This window comes from Plectrocnemia conspersa, unplaced genomic scaffold (assembly GCF_051122295.1).
Source record: "Plectrocnemia conspersa isolate PC_06_02 unplaced genomic scaffold, ASM5112229v1 ptg000003l, whole genome shotgun sequence".
Taxonomy (NCBI): Eukaryota; Metazoa; Arthropoda; class Insecta; order Trichoptera; family Polycentropodidae; genus Plectrocnemia; species Plectrocnemia conspersa.
Window position 1 is genome coordinate 14,616,098 of NW_028277167.1, and position 26,013 is coordinate 14,642,110.

At 31.3% G+C, this 26,013-nt stretch overlaps 1 protein-coding gene across 2 annotated transcripts in view; it reads right to left on the minus strand.

Annotated features, from left to right (window-relative positions):
- Nucleotides 1-237: 237 nt before the first annotated feature.
- Nucleotides 238-26,013, minus strand: part of Dgk (diacyl glycerol kinase 1) — a 97,711-nt gene continuing 71,935 nt past the window's right edge. The window contains exons 5-21 of one of the 2 annotated variants that reach the window (XM_088183097.1): nucleotides 14,732-14,931; nucleotides 12,631-12,795; nucleotides 12,411-12,533; nucleotides 12,214-12,338; nucleotides 12,070-12,146; nucleotides 9,292-9,673; nucleotides 9,014-9,151; nucleotides 8,714-8,948; nucleotides 8,551-8,637; nucleotides 8,382-8,472; nucleotides 8,193-8,292; nucleotides 5,064-5,156; nucleotides 4,837-4,992; nucleotides 4,580-4,763; nucleotides 4,444-4,512; nucleotides 4,266-4,378; nucleotides 238-474 (exon numbers count right to left, since the gene is read on the minus strand). In XM_088183097.1, the coding sequence (XP_088039223.1) occupies nucleotides 382-474; nucleotides 4,266-4,378; nucleotides 4,444-4,512; nucleotides 4,580-4,763; nucleotides 4,837-4,992; nucleotides 5,064-5,156; nucleotides 8,193-8,292; nucleotides 8,382-8,472; nucleotides 8,551-8,637; nucleotides 8,714-8,948; nucleotides 9,014-9,151; nucleotides 9,292-9,673; nucleotides 12,070-12,146; nucleotides 12,214-12,338; nucleotides 12,411-12,533; nucleotides 12,631-12,795; nucleotides 14,732-14,931 (2,431 nt within the window). In that variant the 3' untranslated portion in view covers nucleotides 238-381. The remainder of the gene's footprint in view (nucleotides 475-4,265; nucleotides 4,379-4,443; nucleotides 4,513-4,579; nucleotides 4,764-4,836; nucleotides 4,993-5,063; nucleotides 5,157-8,192; nucleotides 8,293-8,381; nucleotides 8,473-8,550; nucleotides 8,638-8,713; nucleotides 8,949-9,013; nucleotides 9,152-9,291; nucleotides 9,674-12,069; nucleotides 12,147-12,213; nucleotides 12,339-12,410; nucleotides 12,534-12,630; nucleotides 12,796-14,731; nucleotides 14,932-26,013) is intronic. The other variant, XM_088183099.1, reaches the window with a different exon arrangement.

The following is a 26,013-nucleotide window of genomic DNA, read 5'->3' on the forward strand; positions in this document are numbered from 1 at the left end:
CAGATACACAATACATTCGTTGCTGTATATTATATATGAAAAATACACTAATATATAATTTGCTTCTATTTGTATATATTAAATATAAATCTACACAGTAAATTTAGAACCGTGAACCACATGTAGTTAAAAGTTACATTAATATAATTTAAATTGAATAGTTATATATAAAAAATGTAGTTTTAACTTAAAACCTCACATACAAAATTTAAAGCTGATAATTTTCAATCGCACATTATATGTCTAAATGTCCATATGAATAAATATATTTCATACAATACAAAGCTTTTCTATACACGTATATAAAATGTTTCTATCTAACAAAAAAAAACATCTTTTTTAATTTGGCACTAGTCGCCCGATAAAAACATTGCAGATTCACTAACACTTTGGGAAGAATCTAAGAAAACTTTTACTCCTCTCCGAAGGTGGCGCCATCAGCATTGGCACTTGGTTTTTGTGAGTAATTGTAATCTGAAATTATAGAACATATAAATATAATATAATATATTAAAAAATGCAATGATATTAAAAATATTTAACAACTAGTATGCTTTAAAAAATAAATATTTACTCCATAAATTTCCATAGCATACTTTGCTTTTATCATAGCGTAATGGGAAATTCTTCTTCTACATGTTAATCATTGCATTTTTCTGGCCAAATACAAGAGGGGCAGATGTCCCTACCTGCCCTCCCCCCCTCCCAATAACGTCTGTTCAGAATTCATGTCAAAAGCAATAAAATCGTGCCGTTGCAGTGAAAACTCTCATATTTGCATTAATATTAAGACTTTTTATAACAATATTACGACTTACAATAAGTGCGAAGCAAATGAAGCATAGCTAAACCGAATTTTGAACAATAGGAGAGCGCAAAACACAATTATCTCTTCTCAGAAGCCAAAAATTCAAGTGAAAAGCAATAAAATTGTGCCGACGTCATTGCAGTAGGAACGCTCAGTACCGAGCGTTCCCACTGCAATGGCGCCGACACGATTTTATTGCTTTTGACGTGAATTTTTGCCTTCTGAGAAGTGGTAATTGTTTTTGAGCTCTCCTATTGAACAAAATTCGGTAAGGATAGCTGTCATATTTTTAAAATATAGTCTAATATTGAGTAAACAATGGAGAAATCTGTCTGAACTTCTTCTGTTTATTTCCCCCCGAGAGTCGAGTTGACTTAGTTTATATTTTGGGCTTGATCTGATGAAAGTTTTAAAACTAGTTTTAAAACTTTCACGTAGACTGTTCAACCTGGTCTATCCAAGTAGTCACCTCAAATTCCCAAATAAATATTTATTTAACCCTTAGACCGCCGACCGGTAAATTGTTAATTACTCGCTGTACGCCATGCGTTTTTAGCGATATAATTTTTTGGCTACTTACTCTGTTTAACACATCATTACAGGCAAAATACTCAATTTTTATATTTTAAAATTATATATGTATGATTAACATGGTTTAAACATTCTAATTATATCAATAAACAAACATTTTTAGTCGTATTGTTGGATATATGGAGTGAACAAAAAAAAATCTATTCGTCGGTCCGCGAGCTGGCTCGCGTACGCACACCTACACACACATGAACGCGCGCGGCACTATACAAGCGAACGACAAGCAGGGTCATGCTCACACTGAGACAATTTTAATATATAAATCTGCAACGCATTTTTTCTTCGTCTGAACTACATCCTGTTATAAAAATTTACAAATCGACAAGATTTCTTTGATGCATACAAAATCACATATATCGTACACAAAAATAACCCTAATAACCTAACCGTTTGTTTTTGATCAATGGTGTTTGCAATTGGTTGTTGTTGAAGGTTGTCATATTTCTTTATATATAAAAATAATAAATAATAAAACTTGATAGCAAGATACGATGTTACATTTAACTATATATAATTATATGTATAATTTATAATATATACATATTCTTCTTCTTCTTCTTCCACGGCACTACAACCGGTGATCGGTTTTGGCATTTCCACCTAATTTCTTGTAGGGCTTCTAGATATATCTTGAGTTTTAGTATTTCTTCCGATATTGTTTGTATTTTTCCTGGTAGTAATATTGCACATTCCAGCTTCCAAAATTGAAGTCCAATCGTTTATCTAGATTTCGATCGTCTAGGTCAGGGGTCGGCAAAGTGCGGCTCTGGAGCCGCATGCGGCTCTTTGGCTCCTTGAGTGCGGCTCTGGCACAAATATCCACGGGCCCGGGCGCTAATTCTGGTCGAGTGTCCTTATGTCCCGATCTTCTGCTTCATATCATTCTGCTATTGCCAGAAATTGAAGCATTTCTCCTTGAGAAGGGTGTTCACTATCCAGAACTTACAGACAATCAGGATCCATAACTTTCATTTCATGGTAGACGTTACGTCTCATCTAAATCAGCTTAACCGTAAACTACAGGGGAAAGGAAACACAATTTTTTGGATGCTAAAAGAAGTCATTTCATTCGAAAACAAATTATCCCTTTTTGGTCAAGATTTTGAAAGGGAAACATTGTTTCACTTTCCGAGCCTGCTGAAGCATCGCCAAGAAAATAATTCCTCTATTGACAAACACCATTTCAAAACAACAATTTTAAATACGAGGGAAGCATTTCTCAGCAGGTTTCAGATGTTTAAAAACAGCAAAGCGACCTTAGCATTCGTCAAAAATCCTCTTAATGTTACAATAACTGAGTTGAAATTTTCTCCTTTTGGCATTGACATTGGTAACTTTGAAATATAATCGCAGGATTTAAAAAGCAAGGAAATATGGAGCTCTAAATTTCAACGTCTTTGTATTGATTTGGAAATATTGGAGAAGAACGAATGTGATCTTAGTTCACAACACAAGTGGTCTGCTTTGAAAGACCTGGAGAATGAAAACATGATCATTTTCAACGTCTGGAATAGTATTCCTGACTCTTACGATCAGCTGAAAAAACTTGCGTTTGCTGTTCTTTCCCTTTTTGGTTCTACATATTCATGCGAACAATCCTTTTCAAGCATGAACTTCATCAAGAGTAAACTGAGAAGTCTTCTTACTGACGAAAACCTGGAATCATGCCTAAAATTAAAAACAACAACATATAAACCTGACATACTGAAACTTTCCAAGGAGATCCAAGGACCTTGTTCGCATTAAGTGTTTGTCAGTCATTGTCATGATTTAAATTTATGGATACCTTACTTTCATATTATTGTTTATCAACTAAAATTATAATAAAGGTTTACTAAATTAAAAAACAGATTTGGCTCTCATAACTTTTTTAAATCATTGTAATGTACATATTTGGCTCTTCGGCCAATAAGTTTGCCGACCACTGGTCTAGGTCATTATGAATCGGGGCGGATTTATTATTTCTTTGTAATTTTTTCATAACTATTTGGATTTATCCACGTTGGTTGGTTTGCTCCATGATAGAAACCCTCCTCCTTTATCCGGGCTTGGGACCGGCAAGAGTGCAACATATCTACACTCCAGGCGGAATATGTAATATATATTACACACACACACACATATATATACAATAAATAATAAACTTTTCGACCATCGTGACGCATTGGGGTAACCTGTTAGGTCACGATGGTATTAATTTAATGTAAATAAATAGAACAAGTAAAATAAAATGATTCTACGACAAGGAATCGTTTTTGTTATTATTATTATTATTATTTAATATTTACTAAGAGTTATTATTGATATTTTATTAATTATATCTTATTTATATTTATTAATAAGAATTTAATAGTAATTATTATTATTATTATTTAATTATTACAAACAATAAAAACCAATCACAAAAACAGTTGACAATATTAAAACAGTCGAAATATATTCACAAGTATTTACAAATCACAATTATCATTGAAATATTGATGACATAATTTAATTTCGATTCATAAATTAAAGTATAAAAAAACGAATTTCCGCGATGCGTTTGTGCTAACCCTAAAAGTGGTCTAAATAAGCACGATCGAAACCACGCGCGAAATACAAACGACTAAAATTAAGGCGTGACTTTATAATTATATATACCACTGTTTCATCGCAAATTCTATAAATAAAATCACTGAAATCGTTTACTAGGAACTCAAACTGATTTTTAAAACATATATTGCCAACTTTTACCTTTCCGTTTCTTTAAAAAATGAAGGTTTTAACGAGCGCATCATATCATGCGCTTGGCGTTAGACAGTAGATTTAGTTGCGCATGATATCATGCGCTTGGCGTTGAAAGGATTAATATGAAACTTATACACACTTGACTTGGTTGCTGCATCCATGGCTCTCCGTCAATTTGCATTGGAAGCATTTTTCTTGTGATGATAGTAACTGACTTGCATTGTGCCAATCTTTGCCCAGAAGCTCTCAATCCTTTAATAAATAAAAATATTTATAAAAATCATTTAAAAAAAAGCAAAAAACAATATAAATCATACCAGTTCTGACTTGACCCATATGAAGACAGTTCTCCAATCCGATCACTTCTATCAATTTATCTCCAATATCTATTCATAAGCAAAGAAAAGCATTACCTTTAATAGATACTGCGTATATCATATAAAATGAACATACCTTGAACTGCTTGCGAAAGGCAAACCTCTTGATTCGCATTGCCTCTTGATCTTGATCGAGCACGAGGTCTTCTAGGTGGTGGATCGCCCCATAAATTTGATCCACCGTGAGCATATGGAATGTTTAATAAAGCTATTCCTTGCAATCTAGATCCTTTAGATAGATCCAATCGTACTCCGTCGCACTAAACATATTTAATTTATTAATATGGTTTAAAGGAAAACATTATATGTATTTAAATAAATATTTAGACATACAACAATATCAATGTGTTCTTGTAAATTTTTACAAGACGCTGCAAACTGTTCAGTCGTAGCATACTCAAAGTACCAGAGTTTGTTTTTCATTCGAGAGCTGAACTTGTCGGGATTTTTCTCCCGTTCGACGTGAAACTTTACGCATATGGCAGCATCCTAAAATATTATATTCATATGATAAACTTGTGTTTATGTTGAATATGTGTATAAAATAGTTAAAACTATACCACTCCTATTGAAAAGTAATTGTTTATGATAGTATATGGTACGGCTGAAGGTGCGATTGAGCATGACTCCGATGGAGTTGTAGGCACTTCATTCTATAATGATATAAAGCATAATGAGCCCATAGTAAGTGATCTGTTTAGTTAAATACAGTGAGAGCTATGTCCATAAATATATATACATTTATTAAAAAAAATATATAAAAATTTTCAAATATATTAATAGCATTAGAAATACATTTCCGACATAAGATGAAATATAAACAAAGAGGAACAAAAAAATTGCTTATTGTTCACTTTTGGGTTCAGTGTTGTGTCAAATTCTGCATAATATATCTATGTATTATACAATTTAGTTGTTCTAAGAATGTATTACTAGCCGCACACTAACGCCTGGTAAACCTCACCATAATGACTTGTGATATGAGAGAAATTTACTGAAATGGCGTAATCATGCACAGGAAAAATAAATATCATGCCTATAATTGGTATTAGGGGTAACCAGCTATTTTCCATATATTGATATACGATGACCAGACGTCCTTGTTTTAATCTTCTTTGAATAAAAATGTCATTTTTTTAGCTCTTGCGGTATTTATAAATAAACACCAATTTTTAAGACAACCTTTTTTTTAGTGTCCTTGGATATTTTCAAAATCTGATCACCTTAATATATTGTATTTCAAAAAAATTAATAGAAGTTATGTAACATTTTTTTCCTGTTTATTAAAATCTAGCTAAATGTATTTATTTTCAATCGTAGAGAGTATCTTCAAACGTTGGGTAAAACTTTTCATTAGTATTAACTTGTATACAAAAATATGATTATAATAAAGTATCAGACAAGTTTTTGTTTGTTTTAAAAATATGTATAAAATCAACATATTTTAAACCTATTTATTTGGCCGTGCTGAATATTATATTTTTCCATAGAAAACATTATTCTCGAGTTTGACAGTTGCCCATATGACAGTTGTGGCCATAACACATTAAAAACTGACCATGATTTATATTGGACAAAATAATATTTTAAATATATTAACGCATTTTTAATTTTGCTAAGTTTTACTAATAAATTTAACACTATTCAAAAAATATATTTTAAAAATAGCCATTACTAGTTACTTTTATAAAAAAATTAAAAATATAGCAAAAGTCTTGTATTTTCACACTCGTAAATCAAACTATTTTTAATTTAATCTATTTATATATTTTAAATATTTAAGAGAAAATAGAAAGCTTAAGAAAGCAAATACTTCTAAGCCCATTAAAACTTAAACTTTTAAAATACATTACAATTTGGGTCTCTAAATTACGCACCTGCTCTCCCCTACGCTCCTCTCTTGAAATTTGAGCTAAGAAACATTTATTGCTACTTTCTAATTCTTACAATCCGTATAGTCCTTATAATTCAAAAACTAATACTAATTATTAAAACTCTAAATGCTATTTATGGTTAATACATAGCACGAAGGCATAGTATTATTTTAAAATTACTACACCAGAGTGAAGAAGGTAATGTGTAAGACCCATAAAAATTCATAGACGGTTTTCAGTACATATAGCTAGGGGCGGGCTGTACAGACGATCGCCCAGGCGCTAGCTCCGAAGGGGGTGTCAATTACACCGAAGGGAGCGTCATTTACTCTGAATGGGGGCGCCATTTACTTTTATTTAACAGTGTCGGAAGTTTATAAATTCCTGCTAGAATCCCTAAACAAACAAACATTTCCTAGATGACCTTTTTTTTTAAGTCAGGGACGCTGAATTTTCTCAGACCGGTCCTGCATATGGCGATGCATGTTTGTACCTCCGTCTAGTATACGAGTGGACTAGTTGTATAGTGATAAAAATAAGTATCGAACGCTTTCCTCCTAAACATTAACGATGATATTTTAGTTTGAGATGATTATCCTATTTATTTTGTTTGTTGCATTGTAGATGTGTAATTTTCTGTTCTAAGTTCAGTGACTTTTTTATTAAACACGATGCGTATAAATAAAATATAAGTATTTTTTCTCAATGACATTAATTGTGCTGGACTTATATATTCATGATTAGTATTTGAAATCGTACTACATATTCAGAGATATTTAAAATTTGATATGTTTTAAATGCTTTGAATGCAATTTGAACAAGGAGGCGTAAGTGATATTTTCTCTTTGTTTGTGTTATTTTTCTCATTTTTTCTGTTTCTTTGTTCATAATAAATACACTAGAATTTTAAACAAAAATCAGTGCAAAAACCATAACAAAAAGTCACCGACTTCTCAGTCGTCCAAAAACTTAGTTAAAATGTATAAGACGAAACATAAAAACACACAAAACAAAAAAAAACTAAGTAGTAGATGAGAAATCAACTTCCCAACTAAATTGAATGCTAAATATTTTAATATTAGCTCATTCGGGTTAGACATAATAGACCTTAAAAATATATTTCTAGTGAAATTTAACTGCTGACTCATTATGAAAAAAATCCAAGGTATTTTGCTTGCTTTACCTTGATTTTATTTATTTGGAATAAGTATGTCACAAATATCTTTATGACCAAAAGATATTTTGCCCAAGCTAAGCGTAAAATTCTCGTCTGATCGTCCTTATACTGCTGACTTTCGTACTGCGCTGATGTGGACGAGGACGTGAGCCTACGTATAATTTACGTAGAAGAAAAATATATAAATTTAACCATCTTAAGTGTTTCGTAGGTCATTCGAGACCTAATAAGACAGCCATCCTACGTAAGTTAAGTTTGCACGAATAATATGAATAAGCCACCAATAAGTTAAACACTACTACTTGTAAAAAGAACCGACACAGAAACACAAGGAATTTTATTAATAAGCTTTTAAAAAAGTACTGGAACGCGTTCCGGTTGTGAAAAAATGTACCATAACGACGTTCCGGCGAATTGCAAGTTTGGTTGAACTAGAATATTTTGTAAAGTTGTGAAATCTGTAGCAGACTCTTTTTATAGAGCCAGCATTATGTATCTATTTCGTTTAAAATAATAAAATGAAAACATTCAAGGTTTTCATTTATCACACCCTTGCATATGTAGCAAGACTAGATAAGAGTAAGAAGATTAATTTGATTAAAATAGCCTTATTTTATTAAAATATGAACGATACTTACTGAAATAGACGGCGTAACTTCTATTTGCCATCTATCCAACATTATTGTGCTCGAATTAGTTATTTTATCCAAAATTTTGTGTAACGACTCTCCTTCGTACCTATCAATTAAAACACAGCAAACATTTACCAATATATTGCTTGTTAAAACAGGGTTTACAATCACAAAAATATATATTTATATTCTTACCCGCCTCCCCATCTCAAGCAACGAGCCAGATCGTTCCCAGTACCCAAAGGAATTACTCCCACGGCCGGCTGTACCTCGAACAGAACCTTATCTGTCATTATAAATATATTTTTATTAAATAAAATAAACATAAATATATTTTACATCGATTTAAAACAATGAAATATACCCATCGTTTCCAAAACCCAACCGACGGTGCCGTCACCACCGCAACATACAACTCTAAAATTTTGCACATCTTTGAACATAGTCAGACCTAAATCAATAAAGATTACATATTATATAATAAGTAAGTAATAATTTCAATTTAATAAAAAAAAATTGTAGCATACCTTGAGTCGGTCCACCCTTGCTCAAATCGTGCACTTGACGTGGATTTAAAATGTACTGAAATTTTCTCATCAGACGAGCGCCTTGTCTACCTCCACTCTTGGGATTAAGGAACACTAAGAGTGGACAGCATCCTTCTGGCATTGTACAGACTTGAAAAGTCGAGGGTGACGGTCGGAGAGACGTCGCCGCGGGGGTCAACGGCATAGAATTTGATGAAACCATACTACAGGATACCTGGTTGTTGACAGATTATGTTATAAAACATTGTAAATGGTATAAAATTAAAATTTTTCATATACTTCTGAAGGAGTCGGGGGTGGTAGAGAGCGTTGTCGATCGAGCACACGAGGACAGAGAGCGCTCGGTGGCAATATGTGCATCGCGTGTGGACCTAGAGTGCATTCATTTTTTATACCGCCACAACAACGGTTATGAACCTAAAAATAATCAGTATTGTTACTAGTCTTGAATACACTGCTCTCTTTTTAGTACATATGTTAACTAAATATGAAATATACAAGGTGTCATGACGGAGTGCCGTCAGAGGAATGTATAATAAAGTATATTTTCTACTCACCAATATCTGGCACCATCTACACCTCATTCCCGATATTCCGTTTATGCCTTTGACTGGTGCCCTACACCTAGCGCACCTTCCTCGGCAATTTCCTTCGACCCAATGATGCCGGGCACCAGTTCCCCCAACACCACCGCCTCCACTCCTCACACCGGCGTGGGTCTGTATGCAATTAGACGGAGCTCGCTGGACACACCTTTCGTGTACTGTGTATTTGCAGAAGATACAACACAAGCCCTTTTTTCCAAGGCCGACCAGGCGGTTCAGGCAGAAGTTACAATAAGCGGGTCTGCTAAAGTGCTTTAATCTCCACGCGTGCTCTCCGTCTCCTGCTACGCTCGTATCCAGGCCTAGTAAGACCAGTAGTGGAATTGTGGTCAATCTGAAACCATTTATATAATAATAAAGATGATAATTGATTTGTGGGAAAGATTCTATAAAGTTATGCACATATGCTTCTGCGCAATCTCTGCACGTAGACAATTCATTATTAACGACTCACCTCGTAGCTAACCAGGCGTGGTTATAAATAGGCAATTATTCTATTGGACATACACTATCGCATCATACTTAAGCATGTATCCACTGTGCTATTGATTAATTATTGCTACTATCAGTAAATAATATCTATGGTTATGGTCTTTAAAGAGACCATTAAATATATGACAAAATGCTGCCATAATTTACCACTTCGAAGTTGATCACAGAACTATCTCTTTGCTTCAGCCGAACTCACACCGAGAAGCTTTTTAAAGTTTGAGAAAAATAGCAGCTCTCACTAGGGCCCTTCGTCTACCAGCGCAACGTAGCTGCGATCCGACTTAAAAAAATGTCCCATGACAGTTGTATGCCGTAGTCAGGATGCAGTTGGGTTGCAGCGGTGGACGAAGGGCCTTAGACCGTTCGATCTCGTCTAAGGTCTTTCACTATGCTATTGCTTAATTATTGATTCTAGCATTGAATAATATCTATGATTATGGTCATGGGTTAGGTCTTTAAAGAAATCATTAAATATATGTATAATTTTAATTAGAATTTCAATTAGTAGTCTTTTCTTAATATTTTTTCTATTCATATCTCAAGTACAGGTGAACGGGTCTTTTTAATCCACATTATTCTTTGTATATGCATGTTCACTTAATTATATCACTATAAACCTTGATGTTTAGAGCAACTTCCAAGGTATTTAAGCTTCTAGGAAATCCTTCATACATACTCAGATGGGGCGGGAAATTATCTTTATAAAGAATGGCATTATATGGTAGCCAGCGCTTTACAAAGCTTTACAACCTTGAAGCATTTTCACACGATAGAAAAGAAATGTTCAGAATGATTTGTCTTTTACTAAGGTTGATCTTTTATTTCAAAAATTAGTCTTTATAAACTAACAATATATTTAAAAGATCTCGAAAAGTCTCTTAAAAATAGCTGCGGTGGCTTAAAAAGTCGTCAGATGGCAATAAGGGGAGTTAAGAATGATTTTTTGTGTCAATATCGCATAAAATACTTGTTTAGAAAAAGCCATTTAGTTACAAATCTTTTCTACATATTTTTTTTATATTTACACCTTAAGTACATGTAAGCGAGTCTTCTTAATCCAGGGCTTTTTTGTGTATGTGTTACACCGAATCCATGAAATTGCTAATTTCGTGAAATGAGCCAACAAATGCCCAAATTCATAAAAAGTGCATTGCTTTATTCATGAATTAGGCAACTTATTTGCCGAATGCGTGAAATGAGCATTTTTTTTTATTATATTGTAAATTCAGCAAAGTATATAGTAGCGCTCCAGTGGTGTTTTTTTACCTAGACTAAATGTCATTGGACTATAAAAATAAATCAAACTTTAACTACAGTGCTATTTGTCTTAATTCAGAATGCCAAAAAAGTCTAGAACTATAAATATAATGATGTACAAATTTTATTATTAAGTATTTTGGACAGATTAGGTGCGAGTGAGTGGCAGCGAGTAAGCGTTGGTCAAAACAGTGAGCACCCCATGATTCGTTGCAAAAAACTGTCACTGTTCTGACCAACGCTGGCTGAGTAATGTGTTATAATTAATATTTTTTTATTCCGTTAAATTACCATTTAACTGAAAATCTTCCGACATCAATTATACGACCAGATAAAGTAAAAGTACATGGACCACTGTTTTTGACGGAAATACTATTTATATACTTTACAGGAGCAACAAATTTGGACCTTTCAATAAACGCGACGTTTTGCAACTGTCAAAGATTACATTTGGCTTAGTTCCAAAAAAAAAACTGCCGGTGAGCTAGTATCTCATTGGCTTAATGCATACCTTTTGCAGATAATTTGCTTAATTCACGATAATTTTTAATAATTTTTAATAACTAATTAAAATATTTTGCATTAAATATGATTTTAGAAAATATGTCGCAACGGTGGCTAATTTTTATATTTATTTGTAGCATAGAAAGGGTTAACTCGTACCTATTATTATTTATTTAAGAAATTATATTACGATGTTAAAAAATATATAAAATGCCATTTTTGTCATGAGGTCCGGAATCATGGTACTCCCAGGGGCCGGGATCGCTCTCGGCGGCCCTGCATACAGTACATTATTAAACATCCACAATAAATAGAAATTTAGTCCTTTATAAGTAGGAAAACAGCTAATTCGCTTTATGAATGGTGCTGTAGGGAATTCTACATACTATATTAAAAAGCGACAATTAAACAAAAGACTTAAAGAAAGACCATCGAGAGAGATCAATTTTGATGATTTCGGGAGCTAAAGTAACTTACCCTCCTCTCTTCCATTCTTCTAAAGACACAGTTCCATCAGCATCGAAGTCAATCTCCACCATCATTTCTTTTAAAATCTATAAACATATTTTTAGTTAGAGAAATGTCTGAACTTGATCACTAATACATATAATATATACGAACAGGTCTGAGTTCTGAAACATCCCATCCTAAGTATTCAGCTACTGTCATCATCTGATTGACTATGCAGTCTGTTTCGTTCGTGTCCAATACGCCGTTTCCATCAGTATCGTACAGTCTGAACATAACTAAAGAAAAAATATAAATTTAAAGTAAAACTATGATTTAAATATAAATAAAAAAAAAACATATACACTCACATTCCAACTTATCTTCAGGCCTTCCGGCTTCTAAGAGTGATAAATAGCACACTATATCCTTGAGCGAAACTTTTACGGTGTACACGTCTAGTGCCGACGACTTCCTGACTAGATTTTTAATATCTTAAAACACAATAATAAATCACGCTGAGATACGATCATATTTTTTTATTGTACATAAACTGAATACTTTTGATTGACATTAAAATATCGTCATTACCTCTACTTTCTATCTTTCCATTATTGACTAATAGGGAATTGTTCGATTTTCTCGACGAGTTTCTCGACATTTGACTGTGATTCGGACTGTTCTCGATGGGTTTCCTCTCGACGTCTTGTGATGAGTAGCTGGTGTGCATGACGGTCAGAACCGGATGAACGCTACCTAAAACGCAATAAAAGAAAATCTAGATGTTTAAGAAAAAATGAGCAAATTAGTTTTTCTGGATATTTTACTTTAAAATCGAGTGACAAAGTTGCTCATGTATCTATTAAAGATAAATAAATATTTAATACAGATGTTTGATATAAGTGATTATGAATATGAAATAATATATCTGAGTCTAAATATATGTTCTATCTATATTGATTCAAAATTAATAGTTCCTAAAATAGGTAATATACGGAGATGAGTCAGATAAAGACCTTATATATGATTTTTCTCGTCGTCATTTTAGATAATTTATTTACGTAGTTTTTATGCAAATTAGTCAGAATTCACAGCCAATCGTGGAAAGCCTACTGCAGCTCTTTATTACATCTGAACCTCTTTCCTCTCAACACTTAACTGCTTAAGAGATGTTCAAGACACTTGAAGTATTTTTTATATCACTGCAACCGTTGAATGTGTAGCACGATAAAAGTCTGTACTAATACCTGAAAAATCCCATATCTTATTGTTTCTTAATTTTTATTGTATCTGTGATTATAATATAATTATAATTTTATCGATCATTACAGATTAGGTTTCACTAAATTTTCAAAATCCCAAGAATAAATAATTAAAAATAAAACCGAGCTAAGTCATACATAATTATAAATATATGTATATATGTACTGTATACTGTAAAAATAATTCATAATTAATAAAATATATGTCACTGATTTCAGTTAGGTGTGCCACTACTTACTTAGTAGTTGTTGATTGTGTTTATCTTATTGTAACGTATTAATATAACGCCTTTTATATTTCAACGGAAGATTTACAGTGAATATATATATTGAAACAAAACATATGTAGTGTTTTTAAAGTACATTTTATCGCAAAAGAGAGTTTTCATAATTTTTTCCGGTGCTGTTTATGCCTCGAAATTTTTTAGTTTTGTTGAAGAACTAAGTTTTATTATAAGTGTTTAAAAGGCAGGCTTAAACTCGTCGTTCATTATATTATTAAGTCAACTATGTGACACCTACTTTTCAGACGAATATGTGGGCTAATCCTCTCTAATCCCAACTGTGACCATTTAATTTATTGATTCTGATGTGACCATTTAATTTATTAATGACTGTAGATGTGTAGAGTGAAAGGCAAGTTTAAGTGTGGCGAATATTTTAGGCTACTGCTGACGGCTACATAAATTATATATATGTAACACTGTTGTTTATGTTTTTCTCAAAATTTTAGAATTGGAATACTTTTTAAATGCTGATATCTCATGACCTAATAATGCTATAGAAATAAACAGGCATAGGGGCCATTTAACATATACTTTTGATATTTTTAGAGATTTAAATAACAATAATTTTTTTTTTCTAAAATAAATGGTTCATTTTTTTCTAAAAAATGAGAGTTTTAATTTATTGTACGTTAGTTTTTTTATTTTTATTTTGGAGCATTAACGATTCGTATGATATCAACATTCAATAACGACTATTTATACTACGAACTGTGATCCAAATTCTGAAGAATGTTATAGAAGATAAACAATAGCAATGTATTTTGCATAAAAGAAGTTGGAAAGTTTAACAGCAGGAAGAAGAAATCATACGATTATTCAAAAAAATGTAAAAGTGATAATATATTTGACTAGTCCAAATCAGAGAAATGCTTAAGATCTTACTGAAGAATAGAAAATTAAGAGTAGATTGTATGATAAGAAAAATATGTGTTGTATCTATCTATTTTCTCATAATATCAATCAACGATCTACATACGAGAAGTAAATATCTATACAACAAAGCATTCAAATTAGAAAATCTAAGTATAACGACACAATTCCCAAGAAGATCAATTTTGATACAATAGAAAGCAGACGAATTTTCTCACGCGCGACTAGAATAAATACGTTTTTTACGAATGTATGTGTGTAAATGTATATTACCGGTTCGGGATCTGGAAGCAGCTTCGGAAGAATCACTCCGATGGTGATGGGATAAATGGAGTCGTTCGGTGAGTCCCTGCAGTCGACCCACGAACCCTGTGGGCGCGGGTGCAGCTGTCGGTTTATCGCCATCCGGACCTCCCGAGTTGGGTCCATTTGCTCCTCCGGGAGGTTTTCGGACGAACGACATAAACAAGTGCCTGAAAATATAAAGGAAACACTAAAGTAAAACCCAACCATGAGATGAAATGCGTGACACATTTTTCGTTACTCCAGACAATACATTTACATATCCGCAATATATCAATGGACCTATGTAATATATAAACACAATCCAGATATCAAAATTTACATATTTTATTTGTCAAATTAATTTTTCATTAAACTAAATGTAATGATGTAAAATAACTCAATGTTAGGATTCTATACTATATATGCATGACCTAACTCAATTTAAAACAATCATATGATTTTTTGTACCATATTATATCGTTGACTTATGCACCGAATATTTCAGTAGAATTGCACCCAAATCAAATTGTGTAGCCATGAGATGCGGTGTTTGCTAATACTCCTTCCGCTTATTTTCCCTTGCATGAAAGTTGGTTTAGTTATTATTTCAGTGCTCTTATAATATGGCCAAAGTATTGAAGCTTACTTATCTTGATGTTCTACAGCACTTTTCGTTATTTTACAATACGTTGGAGAATTTCAATATACCTAATCATTTGCCTTGAATAAACAAATATATAATAAATAAATATACATTTAAATGTTTACTAAAAATATTAAATTGAGCAAAATTTTATTTGTAGTGTGCACTAAAACAAATGATTTGTGCAATAAGATATTAAAAAAATGAGCATTAAATAAATATATATTTATTAAATAAAAAATATTATATTGAGCAACATTTTATTTGTGGTGTACATTAAAATAATAAAAAATGAGCATTAAATAAAAATATGTAACTTAGTATCAGTCTTACTTTTTCAAACTTATTTTTAAACTTGTTTTTTTAAGATCTCCAATTGTTTATTATTTAAGTTATTTGCGTAACATTTACAGTTCAATTGACTATTCCCATATCTTAAAATTTATTATTTAATTATGGGTTCGATTTAACAGGAAATAATGTCAAGAGATATGTGTATGTATTTAAATAAAGACTTTGTTCCATTAAACGAATTATTTATGCATTACAATAATAAAAAAATATGTAATAAATAAATATATATGTAAATATCTAATAAAAAAACATGAGATTGAGCAAAATTTTATTTGTAGTGTGCACTAAAACAAATGATTAGTGCTTTTAAATAATAAAAAATAAGCATTAAATAAATATATATTATATGTTTAAACCCAATCCTGACCAAAGCCAATGAATCTAATGGAAGTTCAACAATATAATTAGTTTTTGAACTTTTATTATGTTAAGTTTGGGTTTGAATGTTTTGCAACTTTAAATTTTCAATAGTATGAATATAATTTTATTAACTAGGCCAGTTAAAATAATTGATTTATAATTCCATTGGTCAATATTAGTGAAATTGTATTTATTCATTGCGCGGATGATTGCGATATATTTTGATATATAAACCACACCAACGCTAATGCACAGCTTATTTATTTTAATGCTCACATACTTTGTAAAATGCTTATAATAAATGCGCATTTAATTATATACATTGCTCAATTAAATTATACTTTTTTTTACTATTAAGAAGAAATGAAATATTTCTCTTGAATTATGTAATAAATATTTCATCATATTATTATTTAAACTAAGTACTGACAGATATAATTAAAAAACTTTTTAGTTTTATGTCGATGTAAAAAAATGTATTAGAAGCAAATTATAAATATATATACATTATCTATTAAAAAAAACACACCGTTAGAAAAAATATATAATAAAAAAACAATGTAATTTATATTTTTCTGCTTTACTTGTTATTTTGAACCAACCGGTATATTTCAGCAAATATACGCTGTATACATTTTGATAGAAATAAGATACAATTTTATGAATAAAATATATTAACCTAGACATTTACCGACGCACGGGGTGTCATTACCCTCGCATTTCCCCACAAATCGGAGATTTTCTCGCAGCATGCGAGAGAGTTGTATTTTTTCCTACACTTTAATATGCGTAATCGGTATTATTTTCCAATACCGAAAGCCAAAGGGGAAAATATTCATACTCCCCGGGTCGAATACAAATGGTTGCCGCTCTCGGGTTATTTGAATACTTCTCGCTGAAACTTCGTCCTTTCCCTCGAGTCGGGCGTTGTAACATTGCGCCATATTAAATGTGCAAAACGATATACATTATAACCGACGACGGTGTCATTTTCTTTCTTTATTCTTTATTTTTCTCGCGCAGCAACTTTTTTCGTCATCAATCATGGTACAAGTGTAGCTCTTTATTGCTCTCGCGGGTGGGAGATAGCTTTCACCGAAAATATATAAAATTAACGACGAAAAATATAATGTGACGTTTTCAAGAGCGAGGCTGTTTATCCAATGGAAAAGATTGAACATGTATAAATGTATGTGTAATGTGTTAGGTAATATTAAATAAACTATATTGATAACATGAGCATCGTAACATGAAAAAATGAAAGATATATTTATATTTTTTATATATATAGAAAACTGCCTATAAATATAAATACATTACGACATATGAAAAACATTACGTTTGCTAAGAATTTTAAACGATGCTATTTAGCGAAAATATTTATTTATTTATTTATTTACATTCATGTGAAGAGCATAACAACGCCATTGCCTCTTGCGAAGAAAAAAATATAAAATTATTTGTAGTAATATCTATAATACAATGCATCCACAAACTGCGAGTACTTTATGTTTATGTTTATGATAGGATTTCTGTAGAACATACGAATGTGTTTAAAGAAGGAATGAAATATTTTAACCACTTTAATAAGTACTTTCACAAGTACACTCGTCGACGCGACTCAAGGTAATCATATGCCAGCATACCTTGTAGGAATTTTGTGGAAAATAAAAATTAATAATATTCATATTCCTTCATGTGGAAAACTTTTTTTCTAGATTTTTTCGATTAAAAGTAAATCGGTTGCATAATTTGGCAACCAGACCAGAGAAGTATTCTTAAGATACTGCAAATTAAATTATTATATAAGACACGCACTCCAGAATTGATACGCGTATTGCATAACAAATCCCAACATCTTAGATTTAATATATTTTCTATATGCTGATAAAATCTGTAGTTCTCTTGAAATAGGATATACAGATCGTTTACCACTTATGTGCGATAACGCACATTGTCGTCTATATCAAAATCAAAATTAAGTGTTGACATTTTTTATGCTAAATGGGATCTAAAAGCTTTCAACATTAAATTTAAGTATTTTTACAATCCCCAAAAAAATATATTCAAATGAATACTTTAGGGTCGTCGGAAAAAAGTATGAATTTAGAATTATGAGTAGCTTTATTAATACCATTACTAATTTTAATAAATGTTTCTTTCACGTTTGTTAGTTCTTTAATAAATTAAAAATGACCTGGACTGAGTATTGATGTTTTTTTATAAGATCATAATGCAAGTTCTGCATGAATTATGCAGTGATTTATACATCTTTAAACTGTTCAAGAAAGCAATAAGTGAAAAGAGGGTAAGTCTACAAAAAGGTGCAATATGCGGTGCAGAAGTGGCTGCATACTCAGCATAAAGTTTTTTTCTAGAGGTATGCATGCACTTTATAAGCACTGAAAAGCTTAATGCAGTTTCGTACTTTTTTCGTTGAATGAATTATTCAGGATTTGAATTTGCCTTATCATCTTGAAAACAGTTATTTATTTACTTTCATAATGCCTAGCCAATATTTTTCAGTTTGATTTCGTCAAAAATTAATTTCTAATAAATTAAAATATATATATATATATATATATATATATATATATATATATATATATATATATATATATATATATATATATATATATATATATATATATATATATATATATATATATATATATATATATATATATATATATATATATATATATATATATATATATATATATATATATATATATATATATATATATATATAAAAAAATGTTTTAAGTTGTTTTCTTAATTTAAATCGTTAATGTAATTTATAGACGTATATGAAATTACACTTAAAACTCAATCATAACCCTTAATTTACATTTTTGAGACTGAATTCTGTACCATAAATCAAATTTTACAAAAACATCGAAATCGTATAAAATATCAGTATCAATTAAGAGTGAAATTCTATTTATTATGATTCCAAGCCACGAAAACCATTAAACGAAGTAAAATCGTATAAGCCTTTATCATTGTTACCAATAATATCTTTACTTGAAAAACTTCTGTTGTAAACACTGAAACCCATAATAGAGAATAAAAATTCAATTCCTGACTATTAGTTTGGGTTCTGAAATTCACATTGTGCATCGCATTTTAATATAAAAAGCGCTAGAAGAAAAATATATTTATTCGGGTATTTTCTTAGATGTTACTCAAGCTTTTGATAAGGTATAATAAAAAAAAACTACCCAGTATACTACAGTAGCAATTTGTAGAAATACTTGAATAGTACATTTCCAACAGATTATTCAGAATTAAACAAAATATCGAATATTCTGAACTAAAAAAAATAAGAGCTCAAGTCCCACAAGGAAGTGTCAGACTACTTCTTTGTTGTACACAAATAGCAAATGTCACAATTGCAATATTCACGGATGATTCAGAAATCCTGGGAGTGGGGAAAAAATAGCGAATACCACCGAAAAACTTCACCAAGCCGCTGATAAGATCACCAATTGAAGCAAAAAATGGAAAATAAAATTGTATGAGTGAAGAAATAATAAGTGAATTAAGGACGGAATAGCGTAGACCGTAACGTCTCAGACTAGTAGCTATAAGGTGGCGAGTTCGAGCCTCGGTAACGTCACTCGAATTTTTATTTATAAAAATGCGCTATTATTAAAAAAAACCGGCCCAGCTGCAGTGACATCTATTGATTATAAATTGTATAGCATATAATAATTTATAATTAATAATATAGATGTCACTAATTCTCAGACTTCAGTCTGGTGGTTAACACTTACTTGTAGGTATTTATTGTGTCTGATTGACTTACTCAGTTGGTACAGATTTGCCCGTTGGAACGCACTAGGCTTACGCCTGTCAGGTTACAACGAAAGATTTAATAAATCGATACATATCAACTTAACCAATAAAAATATATAACTAATCAATTGCAAATTTTCATAAACACTATTCCATTTAGAAATACGTTGAAATACCTTGATATGACTTTGGACATTAAACTGCGGTGGAAAGTACATATATGTATACAAAAAAATAAGAACTTGAAATAAAATAAAGAAAGCTATATTGGCTCATAGGAAAAAAACTCCAAACAATCTATATTTAACAAAATCAAGATATACAATAAAATTCTGAAACCAGTATGGGACTAAGGCATACAACTCTGGGGATGTGCCAAACAGTAACGAAACATTGTAAATGCTCCATGGTATATTCCCGATAAAAACATAAATCGTGATCTAGGTGTCGAAGCATCGCCACTGCTTTAAAGAGTCTTGCTGCTAAATATGAAACGAGGCTCTAACAGCACGTCAACATCAAGGCAACAAACTCCTCAATGAAGAAAAATCAAATAGATGGCTGAAGAGGACTGAGCCCTTCGAAACTCATTTACTTAGTGAAACTTTTCATAAAAATACCCGGGTTTCATCCACCTGCGTTCAGATGAAGTTATGTTTTAAGCTTCTTAGTCAGGATTAGTAAACTGCACATGAAGAAATTGAAAACATGCTTTTTAAGGATAATGATAAAATATTGTCGCTTTAAGTTTGGGCAACGATTGTTTTTGTTGTTCACACGCATTTAAATATATCGACCCAGATACGTCTGGAACATTTGATACATCCACAAATAAAAATACACGATTGACACATATTTGGGCCGAACGCTTCTGAATTCGTCTCGGTGATAGCCGTCAATTGCAGCTACGTCGCTTAGGGGGAAGTCTGCTGTCATATTTCCATCAAAGAGGCGTTGTTTACGGCGTGTATTTTTGGAAGCATTCAAATATGACGGGAAACGCGATACCTGGTGAAGTATGCCGTGCAAACACAACCGGTACACACTAATGGCCTCCGAAATGGCCTTTGTCAAAAGCGTGCAATTTTCATGACACGCTCCGTACTACTACTCCAGTCCGCCCATCCATAATAATTTAGCTCAAACGTATCGCGTAACAAATTATTACATGGCTCGAATGTCGCTTGTCATAAATAAAACGACGTGGTTAGCGTATCATTCACATCGTATAGAATACCGATCTAATAACTTGAGAACACCGGTTTGATTCTCAAGCAGAATCGATTTTGAATACGAATGATAATTTTCAGCGATTTTTTTGTCAAAGATGACCAAAAAAAGTTTTTCCATCGTGGTGTGTATCAGTTTTAAAAAATATATTAACAAGCAACTTCTTGAGATAAATGGGTTTCAGATAAAATAATTCTGGTAGGGTAATCAAAGTCGTGCACTTTTGTATTATTACTTATTTATACAAATTAAAATTAAAGGTATCCCTTAAATTATTTTTTTGTGACATGGCCCTTATTTAAAGTTATTACTTAAATATAACTTGCGTTACCGAAAAAATTGTAATAGTCAATAAAAAAATGTCTTCTATTAAAAAAGGTGAAAAATTGTCTCATGAAACATGGTGCGTATTTGGCCCTCAAAGCTACCAGACCTCACTGCTCCTGACTTTTATTTATGGGAATATTATAAGCAAGATGTATATAAATCTAAACCAGAAAATAAGAACGAGTTAACAGCTTCTATAAATATAGTTTTTAAAGTAAAATAAATTATTTAAATACTGTGCTTTATTATGATTTTTTTTATTAATTACAACAGTATAAATTATTAGTAATTTAATGATTGATACGATATTCCTATTTTTTTCCTTGTAATACACATTTTGTATGGAATAAAAGCACACATTTAACTCATCTTGCGATATCTAAATATTGAAACATATGCGATTTTGTTTGTAAGAATGTAACATCAAACAAAATGTAAGAGAAACTTAAGTTTTGCTCCAAAACAACTGTCCGAAATTAAAGAGCGTTGTTATATGAAAATAAACCAAATCTCTATTTTTTCCTCGGACGTTCTGCAACCCGGAAGAACCATCTCGAGGTCAAAGATAAAAATGTATTTATATATTAGACACAAATATACACTTAAAAATGTTGATATGAAAATCAGAGGTTTTCAAACTGTTTAAAATTCTACTGCTAATAAACTCACACATATGATTTATAAATATTATAACATATTTGCTAATTTAATTAAAATAATTATATTTTGGATACTTATATGAATAATTTTAATGTAGATAGATACCGATTAGAAACACGTAAGAGCTAATATGCTTGCTTATTATACCCTATTAATATCATTTCTGTAAAGAGAAACACTATTAGTTACCATAATAATGAAGCATTAATTTCACCACTATACTACTAAATCCATTAATTAAAATACAACACAGACAATTAGCACCGTTAATTTACAAGCTTGTGTCATGAATTATATAGGGTGTTACGTTATGAATATTACATTTAAAAAGTGAAGAAATATGTTGAATTTTATAAAAAAAATTGATAATTATTATCTTTGTCCTTGGAAGACATACTTCAATAATACATACAAATAAAAAAATCATATTCATAGACAGAGTTTAAGTTAAGTTTTTTATAAAGGAAAAAGCAAGGTCTATTTTCAACTTAAAACTGATATTTTATTTATTTTGCTATTGGACGTATTACTAAAACAAAATATTCAAACTAGTTAAAAAATCGCTAGATGTCTCTGGCGACAGGTCAAAAGTTCAGCAGTACAGCCGACGGAAAAATACTTTGCTCGCCGGCAAACTCAAGTTGCATTTGAAAGTTGGAGTTTGAAATATAGTAATGTAAATCATATACTTATAAACACATCCGACAAAGTCAGTGGTGTTTATTTTTGTTTTTGAGCAAAGCTTGTTAATATTTAATTTTTGTGCAGCAATTGAAATCGTCACGTACATTTTGTATATGTAAGTTATGCGTGAAGCTTTCCGTGATTGGTTTGAATACTAGATTATGGATGTCGAGCTGGACCAAGGGATGCGAAGAGAGAAGCGTCGGTTTCTGCTATCTTTGATAGCCTGAAGTACGAGCTTAGAGGGTGGAAGATAAAGAGTTTTTTAAGTTTCTTGTCTTCAACAAAAGTAGCGATGCTGGGAGACTCTGACGACTTAGGTCGTGAACAGAGGTGGAGTACATTGTTGGCGTAAAGGATGTTAAAACTATTAGTTGCTAACATGCCGGTGAGTAGGAGCATATGCTCGACCGTAAAGAACAGATATGAACATTCAGACTTTCTTTAAGATTTGTAAGCGTAAATGTTAGTAGAAGCGTTAAAGAAAGTGTCTGAATCTGTTTCCGAATTTTTTTAAGATTTCGTTTTTCGGATACTTTTGATTTTTCTGATTCGTGTCGGGTACTTTGACTTAATCTGTTCAAAGTTTTCTCACGGTGGTGTCCTATTTTACAAATAAGCCCCATTTTATCTTGGACGTTTAAAATCCGTCTTTGTTTATCACATGCTTACTGGGGCTTATGATTTAATAGTATAATATTTAGATCATCACGCCTGTAATTTTCTAAAGCTTTCTCACCATTTCTAGATCTGTTAATTTAATTAATACAGTTGGTGGTCAAATTATTGAATAAAAGGGTGATTTAATTGATAAATCTGACATTTTAAAATAAAATATTTTTTGATTGGAGATTCTTAATTTACATTTCTTAAGCAAATAAATTAACAGACATTGTAAAATATGTCAAATGTTTATCATTGAATAAGACCAAATTGCAACTTTATCTAAAAAATACTACATTTAAAAACACAAGGGTGTGTTTATAAGTCAAATGTGTCAATTATTTTTTAGTACTGCATTTACATATTTATTTTGGTTATTATTATTTTTTTAGAGCAAACATATGCAGAGGATCGACGATGTTTGGGTGAAGAGATGAAAGTGACAACTTTGTTTCAAAGGGATTTTTTCGATGCTAATTTACTCCTTGAAAAGGAGCTTACTCTTCGAGTTCGATTCGAATAAAATAGTGGCGGAGTGGACGAGGAGGGCGCGATAGGGCGTTAAGTGAACGTGTCGGTTGTAAAGTAAAGGAGAAAAGGTCAGAATACTCTATCTGTAAAATATCACAATGCAACGGGGGCAAAGCATACCTATGTATAATACATACATATATACCGCAACACCTACACCGTTCAAGAATCTCGAGCTCTCAAACATTCTTTTGATATCCAGAGCACTTGTAATTATCATTTCCAATATCATGGAACTTTTAAGAGCTTTCGTTTCCCTTTAGTAACATATATGCATAATGGCATAATTCAAATAATATTTCTAAGTACTTTACATCTAAACCAGGGGTGGTCAACCCAAATGATCTTGCGTGCCACGTATAAAATTATATTAATTATATTAATTAAATACACTAGAGACATTTTTTTGGAGTGAAAAATTGTCTATAGTGTATTGGCCATTATAAAATAAATATATTTTGTAAAAGTGTGATGAATCTCGCCGCGGGTTGGCCACCCCTGATCTAAACTATCGACTAAAAAAAATATTGACTTAGCTAACTGTATCGTATTATATTTTTTTAAGATCGAAAAATTGCTCTATATTATGGTTTAAAATTCGATATATAAACCAAAACATATTGTGTGATATTTTCTTATACCAACATTTTTTTTATATTTATGCCTTGATTATAAAAATATTTTCTCCAACCCCCACAAGAAACCAAACATAACAATAGCTTAATTTATTTTTAATAGGCAGCCAATGCGGATGAACATAATTTAATCAATATATACAATTTAAACAACTTAATCCCTTGTGTAGTTTTGTATAGCTCGAAACTTTGAGAAACCACACTTTAAACATACATACATATACTCGATCCAATATTATTTTAAAGTCCAACATTTCTTAAATGTTTACGAGTCCAGCTGCTAGTTGGTGCATAGTCGACCCCACGACATTTAGCGCAAAATTTTCAAAGTATACGTATCTGTATTGCTCGCTGAAGAAATGAAAACTATTCCTGAGCTTATTGATAATACGTAATATTGTGAAAGCGATTACGGTGTGTAGTACTCTCCGAGAAGAAAATATGTCAAGTTTATTTTTGTCTTGTTTAATTTGTAAATACAGCGAAATCTATATCTGCCGTTCCTAAAAATAAATACACGCGAATTTATATTTTTGCTTATTGTATATTGTATTATACGTAACATACGTATACATATACAACTTGCCGGTGGGTGTGAAAATATGATTTGGAGTAATAATATATGATTTAAGTATGATTTGGGTAAATGCGATAAAAATGTCAATGTGACAAATCAATAGTATTTTAAGTAAGGAAATGAATTTCTGGAACATAACTTTAACGATTTATTGGATTTAATAACTACCGTTTAAACTACAGTAAAAGCTGTTATCTGGAATGTTTTTATTAAAAAAATTGTATATGTATATATTAAATCAGAATTGATCAATTAAATAGGAAGGTTAAGGGAGGGAACGTTCCCGCGGGAGAAATGAACAAAGGACTGATTTATATGGAATATCTCCCAACCATTGTATTCAATTTTGAGAATTGATTCATAAATTGAAATACACAAAAAAGTTTAGTAAATATGCCTGTAAAAGCATGAAAAGCTATGAATAGACCACCATATGAAGCAATGTATAATAATAAAAAACAATATATAAGGTAGAACTTATTTTAATGTAATTTCTATAGTCTCACAAATTATAGAAATTTTCTGGAACAGTTACGTATGATAATTTTGATGCGATGAAGTTATCCTTAAAAAAACTTTAACAGGAATACTGTACAACTAAGAGTGATTGAAAAATACATAACCTAATAAAAAAATGTACAAGTAAGTAAAATTATCAAATCTTACTTTTTTAGATCCGTGATAAGAAAAGTTAGAAGTAAAAATTGCTCTATGATAAAATGTGGTTATTTATAAGTGTGTCCTATTTTATTGTCAATTTCATTGTTGTGTCTGTTTTCATAGTTGTAAAACTAACGCCGCTTTA